At 43.5% G+C, this 20299-nt stretch overlaps 1 protein-coding gene across 3 annotated transcripts in view; it reads left to right on the top strand.

Moving 5' to 3' along the window:
* Positions 1-20299, top strand: part of LOC138497986 (ubiquitin carboxyl-terminal hydrolase CYLD-like) — a 1189455-nt gene that overhangs the window by 638941 nt on the left and 530215 nt on the right. For all 3 annotated transcript variants that reach the window (XM_069621757.1, XM_069621758.1, XM_069621759.1), the window contains exon 7: positions 12489-12624. In XM_069621757.1, coding sequence (XP_069477858.1) covers positions 12489-12624 — 136 coding nt within the window. The remainder of the gene's footprint in view (positions 1-12488; positions 12625-20299) is intronic.

Raw genomic sequence — 20299 nt, 5'->3', positions numbered from 1 at the left:
ATAAGGTTATACTAAATGGTTTTGCTCTTTAGGGAGATTATGCCTTTCAGAATCTAATCTGGTAATATTTAAAGATTCACTTTTATGTAGAGAAACAGAGGGAGGGTGAGGCGCGCACTCTAGTCCCCAGTGTTGAATACCTGCTGCATTTCAAGTTGCTGTTCTCCTCCAAGTGCTTTCATGTCTCTAACAATCTTCAGGGAGGCTGTCTTTTGAGGTGTTACAGATCAGTCTCAATTGGTCTATTTTGGGATTTAACCCAGTTACTCCTTGCATCAATTATATTTGACTGGGAACCGGAGTGCGCGCCTCGACTTCCTCTTTTTTTACATAATGTTATGGGAGTCCCGGGCTCCAGAGGCAGCAGCACCAGGGTTACTGTGCCCCACTTGAGAGAGCCATAATGATGGTTTTCTCCCCTCCCCCAATTTTGGGAAAGATTTGTGCTCTTGGAGGGGTGTTGGTTCTTGGTCACCTGAATTGCAAATAATGTCATCAATACAGCTTCCAGAATCCTTTGAGACTGAAAGAGACTGAAAAAGCAACTAATTGCCAACACCTGTAAAGAAATACAGCCTCCCTGATGATTCTTTGTGACAGGAAAGCGCTTGCAGGAGAAGAGCAACAGTGCAACTGAACTGCAGCACATGGGATTTAACCCTGTTAATACTTGTTCTATTTTTAGATTTGACCCAGTTACTACTTGCATCAATTATATTTGACTGGGAACTGGAGTGCGCGCCTCGCCTTCCTCTTTTTTCATAAGATTCACTTTTAGCCTTCTCATGTTGGACATAGGAGTTTTCACCTTTATACATGGGTATGATTTTGGAAGGGGGATTTTTACTTCCAACATATGACTGGTTGTTATAGTTTTCACTACCATCAAGACAATTAGCTTTGGCAAAGAAAAGCTTCTTCTGGCATAGGCCATTACATTCTCCGGCATTACTGACTCTCCCTCAGAGGTAGAAAAATCCTGTGTCTCTCCCAACTAAGTCCTCCCGTTCCCTTGGGGACCTTCTCCTCCCAGGTGATACTCCCTGCTAACACCAACCCCCGGGTCGGGATCAGGTAGCGGCTGCCTTCTCCTGGTCACCTGGGAGGAGACTTATAGGTAGGGTTTTTGTGAGTACTCTGCATGATTCATCACACCACACTAACACAGAAGATCTCGAACTGGAGCCTCAAAGAGGAATACATTTCCAATCCCGGCATGTTCCAGGGGAAAACAACTTCCTAGCAGACACAATAAGCAGAGGCACATATGAGCCCTCCAAACTTGAGTGGGAGTTGCTTTCGGCCATTCTAAGCAAGGTTTTTACCTTTTGGGGGCAACCATATATATATCTATTTGCCACAGAAAAACCCACAAAATTCCTAATTTACTCCTCCATGTTTCCGCAGAAGGAATTCAAGAAGAGCGCACTGTGGTCAGGGACATTTGTTTATGCTTATCCTCCAACCCCACTGTTTAACAAAGTAATCCACAAGATGCACCAAGAGAAGTTACAATGATCCCAATAGCTCCGATGTAGGCTTATCAGATGTGTTTTTTCCACCTCAATATGTCCATTTGCCCGCCAATCAAACTAACATGTCCTTACAATATATTGACGCCGAATCAGGGGTTATCCCTTCATCATCAACCCCAGGCAACCAATTTAGCAGCTTGTCTCCTGCAGTGATAGAGTTTGGCCACTTTAATGTGCATGTTAGAAGCCCATAAACACAACACTAGACACTGCTATTTTAACAAATGGAAATGAGTTGTAGTATGGTGGAAGAAATTAAAAATCAACCCTTTTGACTTTTCTCCATCATATATAGTGCACTACTTATTAAACTTATTAGATGTAATGTACAAGGAACTTATTAAAGGAGTCACTGGTACATCCCAGGATGTCAGAGTCATCATTGGCCAGGAATCATCTTTACAATGGCGACGAGGATGCTGGCTGTGCTGGGGGGACAGCACAAAGGAAGGGACATGCACCGCTCCCCAACCAAAGAAGATCCTCTCGCAGGAAGGAGCAGTGCTGTTTGCTAGTAGGCGCAGAGAAGGCCAGCGCTGGATGCGCTGGATGTAGAAGGCAGTGCCAGGTGCCAGCCAGCAGGCAAAAGGGACATTGAATAAAGGAGCTGTGAAGAATTAGTGCCTGGGTGGGGGTGAGGCCCCATAACATGAAGGGGCTTGAAGCCCAGCCCATTGCTGCGCATTGGAGGGGCTTGGAGCTCAGTTGCTGTAATGAAGGGGCTTGGAGCCATTGCAGCACTTTGAAGGGGCTTATATGTCCTCTAGCAGAGCACTTGGAGGGACTTGGAGCCCATAGCAGCACTTTGGAGGGGCTGAGAAGCTCGAATTGTGACTTTGCTGAGGAATGAAAGCACTACAGGAGTAAAGCACAGCGTTGTTGATTCAGTACTGTGGGGCTTGAGAGGTAAGCTGGAGAGGAAGCCTTACCTCATTGTGGGTGCTGCTCGTGGGCGGCACTGCTAGGGTGTTGGGCAACGCAGAAGATAAAGAAAATGAAGCGAATGCCGGCAAACAACTGCAGTACGCTGGGCACTCACAGAAGAGCACTGGCAGCGTTATTGGAAATGGGCTGGTCAAGAGACCAGTGGGACGAGGGGCCATGTCCCCAGAGGTACTTTTCTTTTAAGTTGATGCTGACAGGAGGAGCAGCAACGAAGACCAATTTGTTTATTTGTTTTGGTTAGGGTTACTAGTTGTTATAGTAGTAGTGATGTGCTGCCTGTAGATATCCTATGATGAATGTGATGAGATGGTGAGTGCAACTGATTTTGTGTGCACTGGATGAGTCGTGGCCTCTATTAGGAATGCACAGTAGTGAAGTGGATATTTGTGAGTTAATAGTAAAAGTTATGTTTAACATTTTTTTCCCCAGAGATGGACTTTAAAGATTAATAGGCAGTGTGGATTGGTTAGTTTTGCAGTAAATGGAGTTCAGAAACGTGATTTGTGAAATGTTGCCACACTAATGATTTTGCTTTTACAGGTGGGACTTTTAGAACTCATTGTTGGTAGAAATGCAAATTTATTGAAATTGTATGACATGTTGAAGTGTTAGTGAAGGAAATTGTTGACTTCTGTCCTGTGGTATGATGAATGGTTGTATGATGCGATTAGTGGTGTTATGAAGAGCTCCCTGTAGTTGAAGAGGTGTGTGTGTAGAAGGTGTTTTTCAACACGGGCACATGTGGGATAGTGACACGGAGTGTTGTGGTGTTGGCTATCCGGGAATTCGGAATATCCAGCCTGGTTGAATGGACAATGTGGTGTGTGCAGCCAGTGAGTGTCATAGCCACAGGCCCCAGAACACAAAAACCACACCATCTAGTGATGGGGGCAATGGGTCACTTGACTCACTTATGTCCCTTTGGGACCCATAAACACAGGGGCCCTGGCTGGACCCATTCCTGGTGCCTTTGCCAGGCTCATATATAGATGTGAGCAGGAACACTTTATTTCAGTGCAGAAGTGCTTGAACTTTCCAGGAGCTGAAAGCCTTTATTCCAGAGAACATCCTCATCGGGTGTGGCTCCCTAGGCCTGGTCTTCATGTGCTGACTCATCGGGTGTGGCAGGGTGTGGCAGGCATGCTGAACTTGGTGGGCGTGGCTTGAGAAGCTCAGCTATATAAGCTGCTCCATCCTTAAGGCCGGTGCTTCGCGTTACTGTGCACTCGCGTGCAACGTGACGCTCCCTGCCGCTTGGACCAGTTTACTTACCTTTGAAACCAGGCGCTCTCCTGCATACTCACCTCCAGGAAACCGGTGCTTCATCGCTTCATCTGCAGACTCATCTCCTGACATCCAGTGATCTAGATCCCGATGCCGCAGCACCGCAGTCCGCATCCACGAACTCGGACCCTGTGTAGAAGAAAGACAAGGTTAGAACACCCGTCCTAGGGCTGCGCGGCGCCGCATTTGAACCCTGCGCCTCCCCTAGCTAACAATTTACCAGCTACTGTACTGCTGCAGCTTCGTTCCTCATTCCCTCCGGCTGCTGCCTCGAGCTCCGCAGCTTCTGCCGGGCCGGCAACATCACCTGCAAGGGAAGAAAGCAAAAGAGCAAACATCAAAAGTGGAACGGACAGCAATACAAGACAACGAACTTTACAATACTACAAAAACAGACGAGGAAAGACAAAGGCAAACAAGAACACTTACCTGAAGTATAGTGGCTTAGTCGCAACAGGACTGGACTACCACATGCAAGGGACCAGTGAAGGAACAGGACGGAGTGCTCACCAAAACTAATCAACAGGTGAGCTTTCCAGGGACAGCGCATCCCACGGGTACCACGGTTTGGGAGAAGGGGTCTGGAAGGGGATCAGGCGCACAAACTGGCATACTCACGCCCCCTATTCTCCACGCCGGAGCAGTCCCGAGCAGCATCACCTATTGCCACCAGTCACCACATAAGCACAGAGGGCGAAGTCGGACCCGAGCGACCTCACCCCCAGGAGGGCTGCAACCGTGCCCCAACGCCTCTGCAGAGACCAGGTGAGCGTAATAGTGAGTTGTGGTTTGGAGAGGCTTGTGAGGGAGCCGGATGAATGATGTGATGTTGTGCACTGTGAGATGAGAAAACTTGTAGAAGAGCTGGTATGCCTGATAATGTTTAGGAGTTTGGAAGGGTAGCTTTGTTGATGTTGATGGTGTCTCTTCTTTACTGTGTAGAAAAGGGGAGAGACATTGTTTGGAGAAGTAATTGGCCCACAGGGTGAGGACGGTCTTAGGGTTTGTGTGTGTGTGTGCGTAAAGTGTTCCTGTTTTGAGGTAAGAGATGCACGTGAATTGGATGGTGTGTGTTTGTGAGTGTGTGTCTTTTGCTGGTAGGTGTTGTTGTTATTATTAAGGGGGGGATATGTTGTGACTAAGCTTCCCCTGGACGCTGAGTAGAATGCATGTAATGTTGGAGTGAGTGACATAGAATGCAGCCTGAGAGAATGTTGATGTAGGAGTGGTGATCTGTGAGAGTTAGTTGGAGATGTAGACCCCTGAGAGAGGATGCCGGTGTATGTTGCCCTTAACATATGTGTACCTGACCTTATGTACCTGATGTAATGTACAAGGAACTTATTAAAGGAGTCACTGGTACATCCCAGGATGTCAGTCATCTTTGGCCAGGACCCCTCTTTACAAGTAACTAATGGTGAGAGAAGTTGAAACACAAGTTAATGCAGTGGACATTATGGAGGTGGAGCATGAGTCAAAGTTGGGTTGTTTGAAAGGATTTGTACACAAGATTAGATTAAAGAGGGGAGCTGTTCCCAAAGCTGCCAAATTACGCACAGTACCTCCTGCACTGTGCAAGGAGGTAGAAAATGAGATATTAGGGATGGAGAGTGAGGGAGTTATAAAGAGAATCCAAACCTCTGAATGGGTTAGTCCCATTGTAGTGGTTAAGAAGGCAAGTGGACAAATAAGGCTGTGTATTGACCTTAGACATCTCAATAGTATGGTGGTTGCTGAAATTGTTCCTCTTCCGAGGATTGATGATTTGTTGGTTGGTGTGTCAGGTGCAACAGTTTTTTCGATACTTGACTTGAATTCAGCTTATCAAGTAGAACTTCACAAAGACTCCAGAGATCTCACGGCATTCATAACTCCTATATGTTTGTTCAGATGTGTGAGAATGTCTTTCGGTTTAGTGTCTGCTGCTACTGTATTCCAAAATATAATGTATAGGCTGTTGGGGGGTGGAACAGGAGTAATGTGTTACCAAGATGATGTTCTAGTGTGTGGTTCTAATGTGAAAGAACATGATCTGCGACTCAAGAGTGCTGAGAATTTTGTAGGAGGCTGGATTAACTATTGCCAAGGAAAAATGCACATTCAGAGCCAGGAAAGTAGTCTATCGTGGGCACGAGATTTCTGGAAGTGGAGTCAGGCCCAAGGAAGAAGCAATTTAGAAGATGATATCTTCCCAAGAGCAAAGCTGATGTGTTGTCCTTTTTAGGATTGATCGAGTTCTATGGAAAGTTTATTAGAGGGTTGGGGGATAAAACCAGAAACATGCAGAGGCTGACACGCAAAGGTGTCAACTTTCAGTGGGATGAGAAATGTGAAGCAGAATTTAAAGACATAACGTTTTCAGTGGTTAATGCCCCTATCTTGGCAGGAGTTGAGGAAGGTAAGGAGACACTTCTTTTTGTTTATGCTAATGATCATGGACTTGGTGCAGTGTTGATGCAACAGGATAGAATAGGATTACATACCATTGCGCTTGCCTCCAGAAGTCTCAGGGACCCTGAGACCAGGTATTCAGTAGTAGAGAAAGAAGCCTTGGTATGTGTGTGGGGTGTAGAGAAATTCAAGAGATTTCTTTGGGGGAGAGAATTTGTGATATGCACCGACCACAAACCGTTGGTGAGCATATTTTCTAAGAAGGGGTTAGAGGGTGTATCTCGCCACATAATGAAATGGGTGAGTTCTATGCAAGGTTTAAGGTTTTCCATGGTACACATTTGTGGTAAGACTAATGTGGTGGCAGATGCATTGTCAAGATGTGTTGAACAAAGCAAAAGTGATTTGCATGACATGAGTCAAGAAGATTTGTTGGAAATTTTTCAGGTTCAGAATAGCATTCAGAGAACTGAGTGGGATGCTGCATGTAATGAGGATGAGGTGTATAAGAAAATGTTTTAATATTGTAAAGAATATCAGTATCAGAAAACAGGAAATTGGTTTAGAAGGCTTTGCCAAGGTCAAGGAAGAGTTATGGATAGAAGGTAACTATTTGTATCGTGGGCACCAATTAGTGGCTCCAACTGGTATGAGGAATGCTGTTATTGACTTAGCTCATGTGGGCCATTTGGGAGTGGCGAGAACTAAGGGGTTAGTGAGAGCCGATTTCAGGTGGTCCAGATTAGATAAAGAGGTGGAGGCTCAAGTTTTAGCCTGCTCAGAATGTATAGAAGGAGACAAAGGTCTCACTGTTCAAAAGGTTCCCATGGTCGTTCGGGACAGTCCCAGAGTTTTGTGCAGGTTGTATATACTTTGCAGTTATATTTCGGTTTTATATCTATGACATTTTATTAGTTGCTTTCTGAAAGAAGGGAGGTGTTAGGAGAAGATTTATCTCTTTTCTTTCCCACTTTTAGTTAAGTATGTGGAGCTTGTGCTCACTGCATGACATCATACAATCCCAGGCTTAGTGGTTCTTAGAACACCCACACCTGGTTACTGTGTCTAAGTAAACTTGTCATTGTTTGTGGGATGAGAATGTGAGGGCGTGAGAAGCTCCAGTCAAGGTGAGCTTTCAGCAGCTATCTGAGGCTGGGGGTTGTTTTATAGATGTTACTGAATAAACCCTCATTGTCAACATCCACAACGTGTGGCCTTCCTTCATTCAGAGTCTGCCTCTTCATAACAGGGACCATGTCTCAAAGGCTACTATTTGAGGATGGATTGTAAGGTGCATCCAGTACTGTTACACATTGTCAAACAAGACACTGCCATTTACACTTAATTCTCACCCCACACGTGGTACAAGTGCTATGTTAGCATTCTTTGCTAACATGCTACTAGAAGCTAATTGGTGTCCAGTCAAATGGTTGAAAACAAAGGATCGAATGACCATTTGATCGACAGTCAAATGATCGGAAAAAAAGGTCGGTTTTTTTTTGGTTTTGGTTTTATTTATTTATATTTTTTTAGCTTGGGTTGGCAAAAACATGTTTTTATTAAAGAAAACAGGAGGTTGGGGGGGAACCCCCCCATTAAAAAAAAAAAAAATAGACCCTTTTTTTCGATCATTTTACTGTCGATCAAAAGGCATTCGATCCTTTTGTTTTCGACCATATAACTGGCAACCGAAGCTAACTGCAAGGTGGCCACATGCAGTTCAGTACACAAGCCAAGAATCAATCGCACATGGGACAAGCAGTGCTAAACATTTGTGTGTCTCGGTTCGTTCTATCAGCCCACCACCTTCTGTTTGCTAGTCTATGCAAAGCATGTGATTCTAAGCAGAACCACAAGCCTCAGAAGACAGATATAACATACCTACAATAATCTTTCAGGTGCTTGTATCTGCTTGGATTCACATGCGTCCACCCAGCCTCACCTCGTTGGAAGTAGACGCACCATCGACAAAATATGTTATGTGAGGTTTTTCAAACAATTCTTCACATTAACACTTCACTATATACTCCACACAACCTCAGGTCAGAAAATAATCAGAGGACCTCGACACATGGGGGATCATGGGAACAGTGCATGTCACAGGAGGGATAGTATTACAGTAACGCCCAGGTGAAGTCCCTTTTTTAAATCGAAAAGACTATTAAGTAATACTTTGCACCAACCACTAGATGTCCGCCTATGCAAAGCATGCACATCTAAGCAGATACAAGCATCAGAAAGTTGATTAAAGCTGTGTAATATTTGTCTTACACAAGAAAATGTGAAAAACGAATGATAAATGGTGGCAAAAAACACCAAATGTCACGTTAATCCTGTGCATCAAGCATCACTGCCAATAAATGTGCTGGCAACTGTTATGGGACAGAAATGTGAGGCAGACACATTTTAGAGGGTTTTTCAAACCATGCCATTCTATTAAACAAAAGTCAAAAACCAAACCCCTATTTAGTCTAACAGGGTTTCCCTGCCTAAACCAACTAAGGAAAAACACTATAGCGTAACATTTCTGGCCCTCACACTTATACAATAATATGAATGAACAAAGGTATATGGCAGCTTGTAAGTAAAACACTTGTATGTGTAGCACTTTAGAATGTAATGTTCTTAACCTGGGTGAATTCCCCTTCCCCAGGGTTTCAAATCAAAGTCAGGCTCAACAGTCTTCAGGAAAATCCAAGGTTGAAATACAATTCCTGACAAAGGTCATTTTGATCAAATGAAATGTCTATCACTTTGCAGTTCAACCCAGAGAAGATCCTTCTTTCTCCAGGAGATAGTTCAAGAAGTTCTTTAGACAACACTATATTGTTCCTCTTGCAATGTCATATAACAATATAACCTCTTACCTTAGAAAGTATTGCAGTGCCTCCTCCTTAGCACCATGAGGCACTTCAACGTCCTTAGGAAAATGCCACAGTGCCTGCTCCTTGGCACCATGAAACTACTTAAGCTTCCTCTGGAAATATCTGGAAATATCACAGTGCTTCTTCCTTGCCACAGTGAAATACAAGATTTCTACCATGGGACAATAAGTTAGTTGCTCAAAGTGCTCTTCTCCTGGCACCATGAAACATGAAGGGTTTCTCACAGTGCTTTTATCCTGGCACCATGAAATGCCAGAGCTTCAACTTCTCCTTTTCAAGTGCCCGTCTTTTGGCACTATTAAACATTTAACATAGTGCTTTCCTCCTGCCACCATTAAATACTTCAACTTCTACCGGCGTGATTCACTCCCAGTCTTCTACTTCCACTTCTGTCTGGTCCACTCTCCTGCCAGACTCAACTACTTCTGGTGTGTACCACACACCCTTCTGCGTTTAAACTCAACAACTTCTTCCACTTTATACAGCTCTTGACATTTCTGCACACCGTTATCATGAAGACAGGAATTTCACCAATGCCCTTTCAGCTCTACTGGACAAGCGATGTTATTGCCTCCTCTTAAACACCACCTTCCTTCTAGGACTACTTTTAAACAGTGGTTGGTTGTGGGGTTAGAATACCAGCTTTAGGCGCCCTGCACCCCCATTCAAATCTTTAGGTTTGTAGTGTCGCGTGCGTGTGAAAGGAAACTGAGAAAGATTTCCCCCACTCATGTAGTCATGAAAGGAAAGACTTTCACACAATGAACTGCGCCACAAGAAAGATGTCTTTGTTGTACACAAGCTTGTATGGTTTTATTACTTTCTTTTTGAGAACTCCCGTACGAGGGCCCTTGTTGAGGCACGACCTATGCCTTCTTCAAATCAGGGCAATGTCAGTGTTAATAGTAACACAGTACATTGTCTTCTGTCCGTATTTGCTGATGGTATTATGTTCTTTTGTTCTGGCTTGTCCACAATTCCTGGGTTAATCCCACCTTGCGGAGCCAGAATTGTTGTTGCCCTCATGCTGTGTGTTGTTAGTGCCATGAATATTTGCATACCTATAATCCTTTGAAGGCCAAGCAAATTATATTGCTGTGTTATTCTCCCCTTAAAAGGTAATGTTAGCACTGCTTGATTAGGAAAGGCTGAGCATGTAATATGCCAAACACTTAGAGGGTATAGTAATAGGTTTTTAAGGTCACCCTTGCATTGTGCCACTAATGTAAACAGAGCTAGACCAGAATATTAAGACCATTTAATACAATTCAGCTTACTTGTGCCTTATGAATGCTTAAGAAGGTCGTAATTGTGTGCACTGCTGATAAACGCCTGAGTGGAACGTAATGGGATCCTGAGCAAGCGTACAGCTTAGAGGTAACGTAGGTCCTGCGTTTTGTCAGCCATCCATAGTCCATAGTCTGATGGAATGCAAAGACTTATCTATTACACTTGAGGGCTTCACTGCGGGACAATGCATCTCTTAAGATTAACAACTGGAGGATTCACTGGAAATCATGATCAGGCTTGGGAATTTTATTCATTAAGTATGTTTGGGTTGATGGAAAGATGCTATCTTGAGTTCCAAATACAAGCTGGAAAATAGAGAGGCGGGATGCTATGCTGCATTGCCTGATGCCTTGAGGCCACTCTCTTCAGTACACAGTTTCCTGCTTTGTGGCCCCTTCCACTCTATTGTCTCTGTCGAGTTCCTACACCCTGTTGGCACCTTCATTATACAAATTGTTGTATGGGAGGGTTTGGAGGACCCTTCTGTAGAATCATTATACATCATGATCTAAAGAGTTGGGGCAACACTTTTCTGAACTACTTTTGTCCCAAGAGTTGCCCATAACTACACAATGAGATGCTGATGGTTGATCTTTGCTACAATCATATCAACAAGGGTTTATCCATCAATTGTTCTGCTCACCAGTTTGAAAGTTGGTGTGCAAGCAGGCGGATATAGATGTCTGCTGGCGTGGTGGGGGTGCTAGAGATACCTATGTTGACATGCTTGGTCTTGCAACCAGTTGAACAATTTTTGAGCAGATGTTTTGACACATCAATCTTATTTGGGGGGTTTCCACTAGAATTTGATATGTCTAGAAGCTGCAACCTTTGGTGTTATCAAACAATAGTCATGGCAAAAAAGATATCTTAAAATACAGAAATCTCCATCGAAACCCTCATGAGATGGTTTGAGTCTAGACCTTATCACTCTCAACAAGAGGGTAGGTACAGTACTCTGAATCTCATGAACGGGACAAGAATATTGCAATTCGGAGGGCTATTTATGAATTCTACACTTGCATAGGGCAGTTTTGTCTCCTTGTGTGCATTTGTCATCGTTCTTTGGTCTGTCATGCTTCTCCCCCTTTTAGAGTTAATTGCTGATACCCTTGCGTAGGATCTCTTGGACATAATGTCGTTGCTCCTGATCTTGGGCTGTCTGGTTGGGCTGTGCTGTAGGCACACTCTTTGCTCCTGACTATTCATTGTGATGCTGTCATTAATTGAATCATTAAATAAAATGTTTTGTACTAAAACAAAATAGAGGTTGAATTTACTGGTTTGTGTGCATTTTATTCCAAAGTGCACAAATAGATTAAAGCTGTTCCATTTGGAAGGTATGAAAGAGACTACAAAAGGCAGTGATTCGTCCACTTGTGTAATGGAGCTGCTGCTTAAACCACTCCTGCATTCTAGTAATTGTTCTTTGAGAACACGAGCCAGAGCTTGGTCAAGCACTAGATGTTGCATTCTTTGGATGAAGGGTTAAATTCCACTGGGGCTGTGCGTTACTGCCTTATGAACATACTACAGTTGTTTGAGGGCACTCTGCAGGAAGCTCTGCATAACCTGCAAGTCTCTTTTTGAGAATTGTTTCCTTTTGTTTAAAAGAGGAGTTCCACCCTCTTGTCCCCTTCTGTTAATTTACTGCCACTTCCCTTTTGCTCTTTTTGTACTAATCTCTACTTTTTACTTTTCACCCCTTCCTGCGACCCTATCTATCCCCATTGTCAGCATTCCTTTTTCACTAAGCAAGTGTAACCAATCGCGAATCGGAAGCTTTTTTGATTTTTAAATGGTGACTGAACAAAGTCCAGCAAGATGTCATCAGTCTAGAAAATTTGCAGCATTTATTGGTACATTGTATTGTATAATGGTTCATTGAATGTAGTAAACATTTTTTAAAAACGGCAAAACAGCCTTGTTTAAAATTCATGGGTTTCAAAAATATTTTTTTCTTTATAACATGGTACAATCTCCTTTTTATGCAAAATAAACCAAAATGAAATGGAAATCGGTAAAGACTGCATTCTAACTATATTTCTGTCATAGAATTCTATTGTCTTTATGTATAGCTGTAAGGAACTGGAGAATTGAAAAAGATTGCAGTAGTTCTTGATTTGTGAAATTCTCAATTGTCTGCTTCATATTGCAGGTGGGCCCACAAGTCCCTTGGTGCTTGAAAACCAACCTCCCCTCACAAATGGTACGGCTGTACTTGTGTTAAAGGGCACAATGAAAGGCATTCAAGGACACTGCAATTCCTGCTACATGGACGCTGCTCTTTTTAGGTACAAAGAGTACTTGCCCCCTTTGCAATGTGTTGAATTAATGTTTTTTTTTTACATATATGTGTGTGGTGTATATATATTTCTCAGGGTAAGCTTGTGGAGCTGCTTAGAATCGCATGCTTTGCATAGGCTGATATCTAGTGGTTGGTGTAGAGTATTACATTATGTTTTGTTTTCGAAGTTGAAAGGGACGTCGACAGGGGGCGTTCCTATAATAGCCTTACTGTTACATATACAGTACCCATGCTCCTTCACATGTCCTCAGGTTGTTTATTTTCTGCCATTGAGTTGGTTGTTATATGTGGAGTTTATTAAATATAGATAAAATGTATGCTCATCCATGAACGAATTGAGCCCACAAATGAATTGAGCCCTTAACATGGAAGACTTTAAGCCTGGCAGAATATCGACTGTCAGCGTGACAAATTCAGAGGACCCAACGGTCAACGCAATCTCCAGGCCGAAGGTCGCACAGTAGGGAGAATGGGAGGAAATACATGTATACATTCTAGAGCACTGTAGAATGCCTTCTTGTACGTTCTCCTCCTTTAAAATTGGCTCCCTGTCCTTCATTGTTGGCAATAGAAAATACTTCATTTACTTTTTTCACCTTTTGCAATAAAACATTTCCCTGTAAAGACACAGTGAGTGTGCAACTATGGTCTTCCGCTGTATCATCAGAAGGAGAAGTGTTGAGCTTGTAAGCTCTTTAAAGCTAAGACACTCAAAGATCACTGCACAAAACTTTGGGCGGCCTACGTGATGCAGGCTGAGGCATCTGTCAAGCCTTCCACCGCAGTGGAAAATCTCGAGGCCAACGAACACAATGTCTGTTTCTAAAGCGAAACCGAAGAGCACACCAACAGGGAACCTTTGATTCCCATCAGCCTGTCCCCAGCTCCATAAAACGGGCATCTTGCTATGGAGACTAGCTGTGGAGACTACCTCTGATGATAAAAAGCTGCCCACATAAAGCAAAAACACTGATCACACGAAAGCCATGCAAAGGCATGGTCGAGTCTTCGACGCCAAGTAAATTAAAACACGTAGAAACACGCAAACAGCATCCTTTTTGGCATCGTCCACAAAAAAAAGAAACTGAATCAAAACTCCCAGCCTTGCATGGCGAACACTCGTTACGGGATCCAAACCGTTCTGAGGCCTCGATACATACCTCTTTGATGCCTAATAAAAGTAGTCAGATGAAATACATAAACACAAGGACGTAGGGTTACCTGAAGGTGGCAGATCATTATCAGACACCCTAAAGAGGAAGGCTGTGGGAAGACTAATAGCATGGAATAGAATGTTAACAAAAAAATACAGAACTGCCTCTGTGGACCTCCCTTTTCTGAACAGGCACCCCACACCAGAGAGCCTGGTTGTTCAAGCAGCAACACTCTCTTCTAAAGCTGCAGCTAATCCTTCTACTCCGGCAGTTAAAGAGGATAGAAGAATTGATTCTTTGGGAAAGAGAGTATTTATTTAGTGCATGGAGCATGGCATTAAAATCAGCAAATGCTACTAGTGCGTTAGCTAAGTACACACACGCCCTTTAGGGTGTAGCTGCTCTTGCAGCAGAACACATTCCAGAGGGAGAGGACATGGAAGGCTTTTTAAGCCTAGTACAAGATGGAAGGGATGCTATTCGGCAGTCTTTACAGTCCAGCCTAGATGCAGTGGATTCAGTAAGCAGATCCATGGCTGCCAGTACAGTAGTCTCAGGATTTTCTGCAGACATACAGACACTTTTGCTTGACATGCTGTTTGACGGAACCTCTTTGTTTGGAGAAAAGGCCTGGAGAAACTGCAAGCTTCTCGAGCTGCAGCAAAATCATTAGGGGCATCAATCGGACTACCTCTATCTTCAGGTCAAGGATGGAGAGGACGTCCTTTTCGTTTTTATTCCTCTGTCTCCAGAGGAAGAGGTCAATTCTCAAAAAAGGGGCCAGAGAAGAGTGCCTTGTGGAGGCAGAGATGGAGGGGGTAGAACTCCCTGCTCAACTCCCCCAGAGCTGCCCTCAACTGCAAGTGCAGCTACAAAATGACTCCCTCACCCACAAGTCTGTTGTAGGAGGCAGACTGCCATATCAGCTCCGGAGTTGGCAAAGCATTACTTCGGATGCATGGGTGCTACAAACTGTAGCAGACGGTTACTGCCTTCCATTCCTAAAGAGACCGCCCGATTGACCCCCGAAAACCAGATCTGCCTTGGTTCCAGATCCGCTCCTTCAACAAGGGATTCTCACCCTGTTGGAGAAAGGTGCAATAGAATTGGTAGCTGCAGCAGAAAGAAACCAGGGTTGGAATTATCCCTACTTTCTAATTCCAATCTTGGACCTGAGATGCGTGAACAAGTTCCTCATGGAGGACAATTTCATGATGGTAACTCTTTCTCAAATCCTCCAGGCCCTGCGACTCAAGGATTGGTTGGTGTCATTGGACCTTCAGGATGCTTACTTTCATGTGCCAATACATCTGAAAAACAGAATGTACCGGATGTTCGCAGTTGGCGGTTCTCATCAGTTTCGGGCTCTGCCATTCATGCTCATCTCAGCCCAAAGGGTCTTCACCAAGTTTATGGCAGTGGTGGCATCAAGTCTAAGGAGGGAGGGGATTCACATCTACCCCTACCTGGACGACTGGTTGATGAGGGCTGTTTCTCCGGTACAGTCTGAGTCATCTCAATCGCACCTGCTACTTCCTCCAAGAGCTGGGCTTCTCCCTGAACTTCGAGAAGTACCATGTCACACCTTTTCAGACGCTTCAATTCATTGGAGCAGTCCTGGATTCAGCCTCGGGAAAGCTTTGCCGCCCGAGTTGAGGTCTCAGCATCTCTTGCAGATAGTCTAAACATTCCAAGGTGCCCAACATCTCCCGGCCTTCGACTTCCTAAGGTTGCTCGGCCTCATGTCGTCCTGCTTTTTTCTGGTGCCAGAAGCCCGTCTGAGTATCAGATCCCTTACGTGGGATCTCAGATCCCAGTGGTCTCATTTCTCCAGCAGAATGATGGACCTTCTTCAGGTCCCGACAAAGGTCACCCAGGATCTTCTGTGGTAGGCCTGCCGAAAGAGTGTGATGAGAGGAGAACCCTCTTGGCAACCATGGGCGGAGACGACAGTTGTGACAGACGCCTCCCTCACAGGATGGGGAGCGCACATGAAAGAATTTTCAGTAAGCAGACACTGGTCTCAGTCGACGTCCAGACTCCATAATCCTCCTTTTAGAGCTGAGCCGATGGTAATTCGACTAGCGCTGATCGCCTTCCTGCCCTCAATACGGGGGGAGAAGTGTCCTGTTAATGATGGACAACACAGTGGCCAGGAATTACCTCAACAAGAGAGGGTGCTTCGGGGTCACTGCTCCTGTGCAAAGAGGCAGTATCAAAAAATGAAGTTGGAGAGAGAGAGAGAGAGAGAGTTTAGCAGAGAAACCCAGAGTGTCGGAAGAGGCCGTTCGAGCACTCAGCTCTATGTGATTGCCTGACGGTGTCGGTTTGACGCTCCTTGCTACGTGACTAGATTCTTTCCTCTAACATAGTAGAACGCAGTGGAACACTGAACACAGAGTTTTGGAGACCGCGATTTGGTGCTACGGCTACCCGGCACCATTCGGTGCTTGTAAATTTTCTAAGCCCATAGGCTGCCTGTAAACCCCTATTCCTCGCTATGAATTTTCCGCAGGGCCTGGCCCGAAAGCGGGGTTACGGACGGAGCAACGAGCAGCATGCCACCTACTGCGATCCTGTCTGCCTGCAAATCTGCGGGAATCAGGACATTCTGTAAGAGACATCCTGCAAGATCTGAAGCGGTAAGGTGATAGGCTGCTACATTTGGGCAAATCTGTGCTAACCTCTCTTGTACGCTATGGCACTTTTATTTTTTTTTCTCATCTAAGCTCAGAAAAGCGGGGACTGTGGGTGACCAGCCTTTGACCCGCGTGACCACTTTTTCTACTCAAGTGGATCATATTAGCTGGTCCTAGAGGTGGATAGTGATCGCTAGCGAATATTCTGCAGTGGGGATACCTAGTAGGAACTGCAGGCGTTTTACCTTTGAGCTGCTAGATACTCTTGACAACCTATCCCCCCCTTCCTCTATAAGACACTAGAAGAAGGGTTCCTGTCTCCTCATAAAGGACTGTAGCACCCCCGAAGTGGAATATAAGATGTCAGAATCGTATAATTTAAGTAGTACAGCAGCAGTAGAGGATCAGATACCATCTAACTCGGACTAACAAACAGCTAGCAAGAAAACTTGCGTAAATAGGAAATGTCTATCTTGCAACCTTATAAATCTGGGGAGGTAGATTTTATCCCTTGCACAGGATTTTTTTAGTGGATGGACAAACGCCCACTACATCAGGAATAGGACCGGGGTCAGCAATATGTCACAAAGTAACAGGGGAATCCACTCCTACGCAACATCCACTGAAAGGCGCATTAGTCTTGAGCCTTAACTATACTCTTAAAGCTACAACAATGAAAAACACCATTGTGGATCATTTTTCAGGACCTCCGGCAATGCATTTAGAAGAAAGCTACGGTAGGCAATCTATCGATCAAGAATGCCTCTCAAGAGAGGCTCTACATTTTCAAGGGGATTGTAATAATAATATTTTCTTTGACAGTACTAATGCCATTAGAGCAAACGAAATAGCATTGGAAACATAATTTGAGTTGAACGATCTCCCAGCTTTTGGGGATGTGTCTAGTGGCTTGCAAGAAGGGATCAATCTTCGACCTAAGATAATCAAGGATCCAGTGCCGAAGGAGCAGATGTCATCTTGTAACCAAACCCAAGAATTGGGGGCGCCTACTATAGTAGCTCTAAATTTCATTCTAAGTTCACTGGTAAAGATTTTTGAAAATTTGAAAGAAGAGGTGCATCAACACTCTGGGTACCTCGCAGAAGTTCTGAAAGATCTAGAGATAAATGAATCTGCGATGGTAGCACTTAAGTCTGCTTTGAATGAGTCTTAGGAAATCATACAGACGGAATGGCGTCACATTTCGAAAATACAACAGGATAAAATAGACTTACTAACTGAGCAATGTCAGGAGATGAAAAAAAGACTTGAAGACACTAAACTCACATTGGGAAAGTAATATGAAAAAACCTGAATCCCCTGTCTGCTTGACCTGTGTTAAATCAACGGCCCACAATATTTTGAATAGTTCCATGGATGATTCTCCACTAGCAACATCAATGATGGAAGAATTTATTCGGTTAGCTCAGTTAGCAGACCAGGAAGCCGAGGTAACCGCTATAGTGGAGGAGGACAATGATAAGGATCCGGTTAAAGTAAAGGAGGGGGGGGGGAACCGGACAAAGAAACCTAATGGCAAAACAAGGAAACGTAGGCACAAAAAAACCAAGAACATAGACGAATGTCCTACTACATTAAATATTGACCAAACAAGAGGCAAAAAAAGAAAAAACTGAAAAATTGATACAAATCGATTTCTGAAAAAACTAAAAGGAAAGAACGCTGAGAAACGAAAGAAGAGAAAGAATACAAAATCTCAGGAGAAAGTCTCGGAAAAAGAACTGCCGCGTCCTACACAGGACAACTCGCCAGTTATAATGAAAGTAACAGTGGTCATTCAGACTGAAATGAATCAAACGCAACATAAGATTGCCCCTATTTTTTTGAATTGTAAGTAACAGATTAAACAAAAATCCATCCCTCGTAAGATTGCTCCTATCTTTCTAACTAGTGTACAAAAAATGGAATTGAAGAAACAAGCAGAGATTCCGTTGGAAGTAGGCATCAGTGATTAAAAAAAAAAAAACAGGGCCCCTGAAAGCCGGTATTACAAGTGATCGCCGATAAAGGAAAAGGATGTGAAGATTTGTCTTGAAGAGCAAAACAAGGAAAAAGTCCAGTTTCTCTCATATGATGAAAAAGCTGTTAAATCTACACCAGAGTTTAAGAAATTTGAACTTGGAAATTCGGCGAAAAAACTTCAGAATAAACCTGTAGAGATCATCCTTTTTCTAATAAATCAAAATATGGATAAAAATAAGCGGGCTCCATTGAACCGTGGAGCTATTCAGACAGAAATGAAAACAATCCTGGAGCTGAAGTTTTTCTCATCGGCAGATATTGATCGTGTGAGTTTCCCATATACTCCAGATACGAGTATTGTTAAACTGGACTTGAAATCGCGATTGGGTTTGGAGACAATTTGGAATACCAAAGAAGATTGGGAGAGGAGAGGCTTTAAGCTAACAAAAGAATGTCCCCATTCAGACAACCCATGTCTAAGAGACCCTGTATCTCAATCTTGTAAGTCTCCCCAATCATCTGTCGAGCGGCTGTCCCCAACTTCAACAAATATGCGGGACGTAGTCCCTGAAATAATATCTCAAATATTCCTAAAATTAGGAATTCCTTATCAAAAGCTCTAAACTACAAGCCGTATAAGGATTATTTCATGGAATACAAGGGGTTACAATTCTTTTTGTAATAGCATCAGAAAGTGTAATATCTTCCAAAAATATGACTTAATTGCATTCCAGGAAACCTGGTTGACCATGTCAATATTTATTGATGGCTTTTTGATATATTCTCAAATGGCAGTGGGATGAGACAGGGATAGATCAAAAGCGGGTTTACTCATTGCATGTCGAAATGATTTATTTGTGTCTTCCAAACTACTGTCAAACGAGCTTCAAGGAATTCATGTGATCCGAGTTCAAATGGAAACTAGTACAAAACATGCAAACTGGTTAATAGTAAATGTATATTGGAACCCCTCGCAGTCACCTCTGATACAATTTATCCGAAATGTATCAGACCTCTTAGAGGACTTCACTTTTCAGTTCCCTCTTGATGAGATCATTGCAAAGGGGGACCTGAATTTGCAATGTCTCACAACCAGACTACCAGATACGAATAGTTGTAAATATAAAACCTCCAATGGGGAACTTTGGTGCCAGTTCATGTCGAATTGGAATCAGTGGTTGTTAAATGGTAGTGTTGAGGGGGATATTCCATGCGCACCTACCTGGCAGAGAGTCGCTGCCTTTTCTACTATTGACCATATGTTTGTGTCGAAACCCATTTTTGATTGCTGTAGTAAGTTCATAGTGATAGAAGGAAATCTTGATGACCACTCTATTCTCAACTGTACTGTTGAAGTGAATATTATTCAAAAGAAAGCTTCTTTTGAGCAGCAACTTTCAGTTAGTGCCCAGGCAAATCAAATATTAAGACTTGATAGAGAGGGTGGGAACCTTATAGAGAATTTAGAGAAGACCACGAAAGATGTCTCAGATTTCCAACTATCAAAATACTGTAACCCGGTCACTTCACTGAGTTTTTGTGGGATGTAAATCCCCCAGTCAAAGGGGGATTTAAGCAGGGTAAACATCATATACACTCCTTTCATGCTCAACCTATGGGGAAAAAAGAAATAAGAACTCAAAAAGCTATGCTAAAGAAAAGGATAAGACAAATTGATACACAATATGAGACTGAGATTAAAATAATAAATAACACCTATAGAAACTGGTTGAGGTCTAACAAAGCTCTGATACTCCAAAAAGAAGGGGAAGAAATGTTAAATGCAATTTCCAGGAACAATTTGCTGAATTTTTTGACTATTATACATTCTATGAATAATAGACCAAACCAAGGGCAGTGCGCAATTATTCAAGAACAGTCTTGG

This window comes from Ambystoma mexicanum, chromosome 5q (genome assembly GCF_040938575.1).
Source record: "Ambystoma mexicanum isolate Mex_15411 chromosome 5q, UKY_AmexF1_1, whole genome shotgun sequence".
Lineage (NCBI taxonomy): Eukaryota > Metazoa > Chordata > Amphibia > Caudata > Ambystomatidae > Ambystoma > Ambystoma mexicanum.
This window is presented reverse-complemented; position numbering and strand designations above follow the sequence as displayed.